The sequence below is a fragment of the Glycine soja genome, chromosome 3 (assembly GCF_004193775.1).
Source record: "Glycine soja cultivar W05 chromosome 3, ASM419377v2, whole genome shotgun sequence".
Taxonomy (NCBI): Eukaryota; Viridiplantae; Streptophyta; class Magnoliopsida; order Fabales; family Fabaceae; genus Glycine; species Glycine soja.
This window is the reverse complement of record NC_041004.1, coordinates 10,443,234-10,454,084: the sequence shown is the minus strand read 5'-3', so window position 1 is coordinate 10,454,084 and position 10,851 is coordinate 10,443,234. Positions and strand designations below refer to the sequence as shown.

General features: G+C 32.2%; 1 protein-coding gene and 1 pseudogene across 1 annotated transcript; one reads left to right on the top strand and one right to left on the bottom strand.

The window, feature by feature from the left end:
• Positions 1–774: 774 nt before the first annotated feature.
• Positions 775–1,615, top strand: LOC114406165 (30S ribosomal protein S31, chloroplastic-like). Its single transcript, XM_028368762.1, has 3 exons — positions 775–1,022; positions 1,137–1,201; positions 1,339–1,615. Exons 1-3 carry the CDS (start codon positions 857–859, stop codon positions 1,471–1,473), a joined length of 366 nt encoding a protein of 121 aa, XP_028224563.1. The 5' UTR covers positions 775–856; the 3' UTR covers positions 1,474–1,615.
• Positions 1,616–2,781: 1,166 nt separating this feature from the next.
• Positions 2,782–4,433, bottom strand: LOC114406164 (annotated as a pseudogene).
• Between the last annotated feature and the right edge of the window lie 6,418 nt (positions 4,434–10,851).

The window sequence follows — 10,851 nt, the reverse complement described above, 5'->3', positions numbered from 1 at the left end:
GCCCTGAAGGTGGGCTAATGAATTGGCAGGCTGGCCTGCCTTTTAAAAAATACTGTTAATAAATAATTAATAATACAAAATATTTAAAATAACAAACTAGTCTTAAAATTTTAAATCACACAAAATACTAATTGTGGGCTATTGGGCCAACCCACCTATCCCGTCTTTGGCTCAACGGGTTGACAGGTTAGGTAGGACAGGTCACGATAGGTTGGTGGGCTAAAATTTTTATTCCATTTCATCAAATTGATAGCAGTTAGCGGGCAAACTCGCCTGTCCCAACTCGTTTTGTCATCCCTAAGAATAACTCTCAAGAACTCATTTGTTTTTCTTGAAACTTTTAATGTCTTTTTTCCTAACTAAGTTTAAATGTGAAACCCAAAAACAACTCAAAAATTCAAATTGAAATCTATCACTAAAGCAAAATAAAAATGAATAAAATTCTTGCCTCCTAAATGACATTATAAGACTTTGTAATCTAAGAACCCAAAATAATTTTTTCACTAAAATTATTTTTCCTAATTTCAAATATGAAACCCACAAAAGCAATATAAAAATCTAAATTGGATTCTACTACTAAAATAAAAATAAATGAACAAAATTAAAAATAAATGAACAAAATTCTTAAATGTATATGACATTATACCACTAACAAAAAATATCCAAAAACACAAAATAAATTCTTACACTAAAATGCTGTCAGTCATCGCCGCATAAAGTACTTTTTTTTTTTTTTTTAGGATTTCTCGTTGTTTTACAACACCACTTTAGCTCCACTTTATGAGAACAAGGCAAAAACCGTCACTCTATTTCTTTTACTCCTTCTCAAACCTTATCTCTTTAGTTATCCTCAGCCATGGCGTCTCTACTGCTAGCATCACCTCCTCCACTCTCCGTTCAATTGCACAGTTCCACCTCTCACCTTTCCTTCTCTCACTCCCAAACTCTCTCTTCACCACTCTCCACTTCCTTCGCTTCTCTCTCGGCCTCTGCAACCTCCACTCTTTCCCCAACCCCTTCTGGTACTTTCTGCAACAACAACAAAAAAAAATCAAACTTTTTGTTAAATTTTCTTTATTTTGTATGAATTCTAACACCCCATTTCCCAATTTTGCGTTTCTTTCTTTCTCTCCCAGTGTACTGTGGCAGAGGGGACCGGAAAACTGCCAAGGGAAAGCGCTTCGCCCATTCATTTGGAAATGTAAATTTCTTATCCCATTTTCACTTTTCTTCAAAAAAAAAATCCACTTTTTAGTTTTTCATGTTGTGTTTTTCTGTGTTCTAATATGATGTTATTTGATGGGTTGTTATTATTATTATTATTATTATTATTATTAGGCGAGGCCAAAGGACAAGAAGAAGGGTAGAGGACCACCAAGGCCTTATGCTCCACCGGCACCTTCCAAGAAAGACAAGTTCGAAGATAATGAGGTGGTGAAGATTGAAATCGACGAGTCCCTTTTCTCGGGTTGATTTTAGTGGTGAATTGTAATTTTGAGCCTTTCCATGGTTTAGTTGTTGATATATGATTCCATTGTGACATACACAATTTGGGTTTTGCTTATGTTATATCAGTTTCTATTTTTATTGTCCTTCATTGAGGTCACTTGCTTTATTGCTCTTCTTTATACATTAATGTTATGAACAGTCTTGCTTTAGAGTTTTGGGGCTGGGGATTGGAAAGGCAATAATAATTAAAAAGAGAAAAATATAGGGTGGTTTTTGCTTAGGATTTGTGCTTCGTTGGACTTTTTTGTATTTTCTCATTGTGGACTAAGGGTTTCTGCCCATGTTAAAGAAAAGTATGAGATGTTAGTAGTATGCGACATGAGAAAAGGGAAGTAGTGAGTGTCTCTTAAATCTTAACACCGGAAAGGTTCTATTTTACCAGATTAAACCTGGCCACAATACACATGCTGCCCTTATACAGTTTTTATACAGTAATTCTTCGTTGTTCAACTAGGGGCTTAGGTTTAATATTGTGTTTTTGTATGTTAGCTCCAAAAGGAAAGTGCAGTCATCTTAATTCTTTTCTAATGGTGCTTGCCTTCTTAGTTTTTGTTCATTATGTTAGATCTTATAAATAAAAGGAGTAAAGAAACTTATCAATTTTATTTATTTGCGTTGTACTTGGAGTAATCTTGGACTCGTCATATAAAATCTACTTAGGAAAGAGATGTAGAGGTCCACCGATTTATTGCCTTTGAAGATCAGAGGAATATATCAGGCAGAATACAAAGCACCAAAAGTTACTTGTATATGTCTTCATCATCTGTGTTATCTTCAGCTGCTTTCCATTATCCTCAGCTTATAGAAGTATAACTTTGTTTCTATTGAGGTAAGGAGAAAACACATCCCTTAGGAGATTATTTGAAATGGAGCATACTAGCTTGGCAAAACATTGAGTATTACAGTAACTCCCTAATAATTAATTGCATATCTCTGTGGCAATGATTCAGAAATGAATTCCAGGATCCTTGGGCAGTAATCATGCAGATTCAAACCACCCATTTGTCAAGAACTGGTAGAGAAAGTGGGTTAGCCATAGCCTCAAATGGTGGATATGTATGGTTGGAGATTTTGGCATTTAGATTGTAAATACCACAGTTAGCCAAACTGACTAGAAAAAAGTTTTCAGTAGATTGCCAGGGTTAATTTTGTAAAAAATGTGGAAATTTTAGATTCTGATAAATGCTACCTAGGGTTTAGATTGCTATGTGGTTTTAAATTGCATATGCATTGTGGTTGCAGTAGAGTTTCAGTTACAAAAATTGATGGAAATTGCTGTTAGTATAGGATTTTAAGCTGTTTTTATTGATAAGGTAGAAAATCAATATCATGGAAGACTGGAACCAGTTCCTTTACTAGCTGATTTATTTGTGTTTGGCTAGAGTGTTTCCTGTACAGTGGGAAGAATAAAAAATAGGTATGCAAAAGAAATTTCTTCTCTTGATAGTCTTACTCTTCAACAGGTTAACATGTCTCCCCTGATTGATGAAATCTCCACCTTTTTCATTTCAACAACTATTAAATAAGAGGAGTATTTATGGTTGCAAATGACACAGTAATCTGATATAAGTCTTCCAATGACACTTCCATCTTCAATTGTCAATCTGCTACTATGTTTATTCCATAGATGAATCCCATAAGTCTTCCCACTGAGCTGAAGCAGGTTGGCTTCTACCCGTCTTGATTCTTCCCTGAGTTTTCAGTTTTGTAAAGAACCCACTTATCTTGTTCCAATCCACTGGATAAAAGGCCATAGGCGGCAAGATTGTAAAGTTGAAATCATGTCTTTTAAACAGCCTCTTAATCACTCTGGAAACCAGGTAGGGACCATTATTCCCCCATTTGTTTCCATTGAAAGTCAAGGCAAATTCATTGATGAATCTGTGCAGAAGTGGATGTCCAATATCAAAAATCAGAACTGCATTATTTAATCTAGTCCAGTGCTTACCTGAATTCATGCTCTGCGCCCCAATAGAATTCTTTAACCCTGTTAGAAAGGGTTTTAGAACTATAAAGTATAAAGTATGTATCTATGTAGACACCACCATATTTGTACAGAACTGCAAGTCTTATCAGATTAGATAGATTCTGAGACAAAGGAATCTCACTGGGGTCCTTTCTACCCTTCCTTAGCTCACGAAACCAAGCTTCGACCGGAGTCCCCTTGACCAAAAATGGCAAGTCTGGGGCCATTGCCTGCACTTTGAACCTACGATCAAGCAGTGGTTTCAGGATCCTGTAGCCATGCTTGGTGTCCAAAGTTCTTGATAGAATTGTCAGACATGCCTTAGGATGGTTCTTGAAAATGCTTTCCACAGGAAGCAATTCTCTCCCTCCAAATAAACTTGCAGGGGGGAAATCCAAGTCATGAAAAACTGAGCCTTGCATTCGTGGTCGAAAAATCCCAAAACTCATGAAATTGTTGTGTTAAGTTGTTTGTTTGACTTGAGGATCTTGAAGTTATGCAACTATTGTCAAAACCATGTTTGTCTTTCTTCTTCTGTGACATTTAATGGGGTGACTAGAGCCTTCTGTTTTTGACTATCAGCTTCATCCTTCTCTCGAATGGAATGTAAAGGTATGAGAACAAGTGTTGACCTTATTTCTTCTTTTGTTCTGTGATTGTGAACTTCCAACTTCTCTGTAGCTTCTTTATTAGTTGCTGAGTGTAATGAATCATGGTAGATAATACTATCAGCATAGATAAGAAAAATTATGGCAGAGAAAGTGATTAGAGGGAAGACAGATAACTTGGCATGTTTAAGCAGCCGATGAACAAACAACTTTTGGATTATTGTGTCTGGTGAGAGTTGCAATTGGAAAGAACTTATGCAGAACATATGGCCATGGATTGGTTTCCACGTTGTTTTTCATATGGTATACTCCAATAAATTTCTTTTAAAATTACAAAGTCAAAGTTTATATACAATGATACATGAGGATATTGTTATTTTTGTATCTATATATAATATATGGCATGTCAATATGTCATAGAGTGATATGTAAGAATCTTGCTGAGGTCAAATATCAAATACATGCAATGCTTCGTGTCATGATTCAGATAATGTAAATATGCTGCCCCGTTGATAATATTACTTGTGTTATAATTAATTATAGGAGGGTTTTGTGGTTGGTGTGGGGCCCATCAAATTGCTTTGTCTGTCCTCGACGTTGCAACAATGCCTCGGAGTCTCGGACCATCCAGTATCTACTCGTAACTGTCTTGGGAATGAAATTTTTAGGAATAATTTTTTTGAAAAAAAAATTAAAGAAGCATACTTAATTGTTATTTAAACTTTCATGTGAGTGATATGTTTACTGTCATGGGAAAGTTATAGGCAACTACTAGGAAAATGTTTTGTTCTTATCTATGAAACAGAAAGTTTTATTCCCACTTATTTACAGATTAAGATTTTCAGATTCAGAAATCATTTTTTTATTTTTGTTTGTTGAATACAATAAAATTTTATTCTCTGGTGGCTGTTTTTACGTACCAAACGCTAAATGCTACATTAGAGCAAATGTCATTCTTAGAATTTGGTTAGGGCCTATAATCTTATCAAGTCGGCTGATAAGATGACTTTTTTTTTTTCCACTTAATTTTATCATATTATTAGTTGATCTTTAACACACTTTTTCACATCAAGGATAAAATATCTCAAACATGAAAACTAGAAGATTAAATATTTGTAAGTGATCATTTAACGACTCAATTGGACCATCAATAATTGTTAGGATAAATATTGATATCATATTAAAATATGAGGATTTAATCAAAATTGACTTATAAAAGTGAAGATTTTGTCCCATTTATATATTTAAATTTGTTCCGTATATGAACATTGTTGTCTACAAAAGACACATGATTTCAAGGTATCATATTATATTTTCAGAAATCACATTCTCAAGAATATGATGACTATTCAAGTGTATATTTAAAAGGGTAAGTTATAATTTTAGTCTTCATATACTTTCAAATATATAATTTTAATCTTCATATTTTAAAATCAAGATATTTAGTCCTTTTATTTTTCAAAATAAGCAATTTTGGTCATTTAGTTAGTTGGATGGCATGACACTTATGTGGGGAAAAAATAAAATGAAGTGAAAAATAAAAATTATTTTAATATAAATTCATTACCATTTATATATAGAGAAAACAAAAAATCACTACGACACTTGTTTTGTTTAACTAATTACATTTACATTATTTTCAATGTATTTAGTCAAGAGTTATTTTTTTCCCTTCAAATTATCAAAATTTATAAATTAAAATATATTTAATATATAAAATTTTTTAATTTTGTGTATATAATTAGAGTAAAAATAATATGTACATTAAAATAAATTCACAAAAATGTTTATGTAAATGATTTACATATTAATTTATGAAATTTAATTATAAATTGGTATAATAAAAATAAAATATGTAAACTATTTAAAATAAAAACATATAAAATGATATAAAAATAAAAATTAAAAATATTTATATTAAATATTTTTTAATTTATCAATTTTGATAATTTTAAAATAAAATAATAACTCTTGACTAATGACACATAGAAAATAATATTAATATATTTAACTAAACTAAACAAAGCAAGTGTGTTAAGGGGACTCTTACTTAAAAATAGGAGAACCAAAATTACATATTTAAAATTATAGAAGAACCAAAATTACAATCTAACTTATTTAAAAATGTGTTCGGTTATATTTTAATATTATCGGAAATATCCTTTAAAAATTAAAATAATTTAAATAAAAATAAAAAAGGAAATTAGTGTACTTTTCTAACTTTCCTTATTCTCATGGAAATATTAATTTTTTTATCCCTCTTCATGAAAAAAAAGTATAAAAACTCATAGAAAAAATGGAAATTAAAACTTTTCCGGAAATCAACAGCATTCGAGAATAATATTTTAAAACTTATAACAAACATCAAAATGTTACATTCTCATAATCAACTTTTAATTCCAGAAGCAAAATTTATAAAATTGCTAAACATGATTTTTTTTTTATTAATTGACCCTGTAGACTCATTTACCCAAAAAATATTTTTTTTATAATAATATTTTATATTAATACCACTTAAATATCATGCATGAAGCTAATAACATTATTTACCCAAAAAAGAAAAGGCTAACGACATCCACCAAATCATTTTAAAATTATATTAATTAATAATTCAAAATTTATGGGTTATATTCCTCCGTCTTAATTTATTATTAATGATGTTTTTATACCTTAAGGTACACCCGTTGACCAATGCTTTATGAAGTCGTGGGCGACTTAGAACGTTTCTTATTATCAACAACACTATTGTATAATATTATTAATATCTTGGTGGCTGAGATTTCTCTGTCATTAAGATTAATATACGTAGTTATGAAATAGCACGAAATCCCACTACTTTCTCGTTACTTGTGCATGTAGAGAATCTTATTGTGACGTCTCTTGTTATGTTGGTTGTCTTTAATTACGAAATTATGTTTGCAATCCAAAAATGATTTATGATCCCAAATTATTCATTTCTAAGCAATAATCTTATAAATCAATTATTTTCAAATAATAGTCTTATTAAAAATGCAATAAAATCATTTATAGCAAAGAGTAAAGATAAGCCTAATCAGGCCAAACTTAATAAGGAATATTTTCTCTAAGAATCAAGTTTAGCTTTTCTTCAAGTTCATCAACTCTTCAAGCTCTATGACCAATATTGATTCTTAATATTAGTTGAGCTTTTAAATTCAAAGAAACAGGTCTCAATTTGTAAAGTACATTGTTTTTAACATACATGTCATATGATCCCACAAATTGCAAATGTCCGATCAACACACTTCTAATTTCTTTTTATTTCTCCCTTCGTATCTATTGGTTCTAATCAAATAAGAGCCACATTCCCTGCACACAAACAAAAGCAAACAGCAATAAAAAACACAACAGAACATGCTAACAGATTTTGACTAAACCAGAAAAATGAATTATATATGCAGAAAAAAACACGCTGCTTTGACAATTTTTAATCTAATAATTTTCTTATTTTTACAAAAAATTAAAATAAGAAAAAAAATTAGACATACCTTGTATCATAATTTTAATGAAAAAAATACATATTCCTAAAGCATTGAGATTTTTTTTTCATATATAAAGATGTGTAGATTAGCCGAAATCTGCAATTTCTATTTTTTAATACATTTTATTTCAAAGGTTTTTCTGATTCAATGGTTTTAATCAAAATGCATTAAATATCTTTATAAAATTATATGAATTATTTGAATAAATTTTTTTAATACGTTTCTTAAAACTAATATTTAAATTTTCATTCATTATGTTTATGTTGGAGTTAATTAGACACTACTACAAAAAGCGGATTTAACATCGGTGTGTTAACATCGGTTGTTAAAAAACCGATGTTAACATATGCGCGGTGGCATAATTGTAAATATCGTGTATACGTTAACATCGATTTTGTGAAAAACCGATGTTAACGAAGTGCATTAACATCAGTTATTGGAAAAACCGATGTTAACATTTATTAGTTAACATCGGTTTCCAAATAACCGATGTTAACATAAGTTTATTAACATCGGGTTTTGAGAAAACCGATGTTAACGTTTGATATGTTAACATCGGTTTTTTTTTCCAGAAAACTGATGTTAACCTTAACATCATGTTGTTAACATCAGTTTTTTTAAAAAAAACCGATGTTAAACTTATATTTTAAAAAATATGGTGAGCCCTATGAAGCTCGCGCTCTGTCTTCTTCTCCATCTAAGCTTCCGCGCTCTCTTCTTCTTCTAATCTCCGTCTACCTTCAAGGTCCCTGTCTGCATCTGAGCATCATGTTCGTCGCACTCGAGCATCGTCACAAGTCTCTGCTTCTTCTCCTTCGCCACCATACCTAGGTATGTTTCGTCTCCTTCGCGCTGTCTTCTCCTTCTCGTTGTCTTCTTCTCCATCTAAGCTTTCTTGCTCTCTTTGTTCTCCATGTACCTTGAAGCTGTCTGTTCTCCATCTGACCATCGTTTTGTCTAAGGTCGAGCATCGTGTTCGTCGCACTCGAGCATCATCACAAGTCTCTGCTTCTTCTCCTTCGCCACCATACCTAGGTATGCTTCGTCTCCTTCGCGCTGTCTTCTCCTTCTCTCTATCTTCTTCTCCATCTAAGCTTTCTTGCTCTCTTTGTTCTCCATCTACCTTGAAGCTGTCTGTTCTCCATCTGACAATTGTTTTGTCTAAGGTCGAGCATCGTGTTCGTCGCACTCGAGCATCGTCACAAGTCTGTACTTTTTCTCCTTCGCCACCTCACGTAGGTATGTTTCGTCTAATCCTGTATAAATATTTGATTGCATTCATATATCGCACACTTAGTGAACTAAACATGGCTAGGGTATCTCATATTTAACTCGAGCATCGTGACAACTCTGTGCTTCTTCTCCTTAGTTAAGTTTCCCTTACCCTTATTGTGTTCTTGTAACAGTTTAACTGGATCTGTTAATGCCAACCTCTTGAGCAATCTCTTGAGCTTGTTCTTTATACACACAGGAGCAACCTCTTGAGCTTGTTCTTTATACACAAAGAAAAGTGATTATGAATATAAAGAAGCTATGTTGATGCTCTGTACTTTAGTTTAGCTTATGATAAACTCGAATCATGGTTATAGGTATGTTGAAAAATTGAAAATTCAGGGCTGAGAATTTCACTTTGTATTTGAGGTTTATTGGACCACCATGTGTCATTTGTAGAGTAGGTGTTGTTTAATTTGAGAGAAAGTTAACAATGCTATTGTGACATTTAGTAATTAGTACTGGCAAAGCTATGCCACAACTAAGATTATACATATCTAGTAATGTGGTTGGGTCAATGTTGGCTTTTTAATCTTGTATTGGAGGGTGGTATAATAGTTGTGTTGCACTTATGTAAATGTCACCAGCAGTACCTTTGGTGCTGCTGTTTTTCTGATTAATAAAATATACTATATTTTCTGCTTTCCAAAAAAAAAAGATGTGTAGCATGCATGAAGCTACTGCACCAACAAACTGTCAGATTCTATAAGAATGTTAGGAGAGAAACATAGGAAAGAGGTGAATGACTAAAATTATTGCAGATTCAAATCTGTTCTTCAATTATATGTTGCAGACTTTGACCTTGTTGACCATAGATAGACGAGAAGACTAAGCACTGCCAAGGTGGTACAAAATGCAAACTAACAACTGCTGCAGTTTAAAGGATCATAATGCTTTAATAATTAATTAGAAGCAGAAATATTTTTCTTTGAAAATAATTTCCCTAACGTATATTTTGATTAACTAATTACATTAGCCTATTTTTGCCACGTTCATATTCACATTTTGAATAGAACATATCAGGTCTTGTAGGAGCTGGATGCATGAGTTGATTCCTATATATACCCTCTTGTTATTGTTTATCTTAAAGCTATCATAGCTAGATAACCTCACATGTGCATATGAATATTTTTTTCTTCTTATATATAATGTTACCATAATCTTTGTTTGCTGTGCCTTTTTTGTCCTGTGTGTGGGTACATTACCCTTATAATTTTTTATTGATTTGGTAGGAGGATTTGTTGTACTTTGTTTCTAAAAGCACTACTGAATTGTGTGTGCCTCATTGCCTCATGATTGCAGGATTATAGGAATGTTGAACGAGTAATTTGGATTATTGTTATCTTGCCAGACGGTCGTCTCATTAGCCATATCTTTTCCAAAAGAGAAAAACTTGAGGTATAATTAGTATGATTTTGGATATTGTGTATTTAACATTATTGTGAAAGGTTGCATACATGGCTAACCAATTGTCATTTTGTTACCTTGGTAGGAAGTCTTTGGGTTCGCAAGCATTGTTGGATTAGGAGAACCTTTGTCTAAGGCCTATAGACTTGTGATTGCCTCTTTCCCTATCCACTTGATTTCTGGATTGAACCTTCATGTTATTTGACTATGGCATGATTTCGGTCAATGGTGTAAGTAACTAACGGAGAAAGCTTAATCAAACATTTTTTGCCAAAAATACAAACACACTCCACCTCCCTAAAATTTTAATTTACAGTAAAAAATAGAAAGCTTAATGAAACATTTTCTGCCTCTTGAACTATTTGTAGTTAGATTAATTATTTTTCATAAAACAAATATTTTTTTTCATTACATTTTGTCCAAACAGAGCATTACATTGTAAGATGTTGTTAAAATGGCAAGAGTATGAAACATGTACCACGCAATCAAGCACGCACTTGGGGTTGTACTCAATGGATGTTATCTAAATGTCAATGGAGTTAGGATGAAATAAAGGAAATAAAAGACACTAATGTTGTAAGTCGTAGCG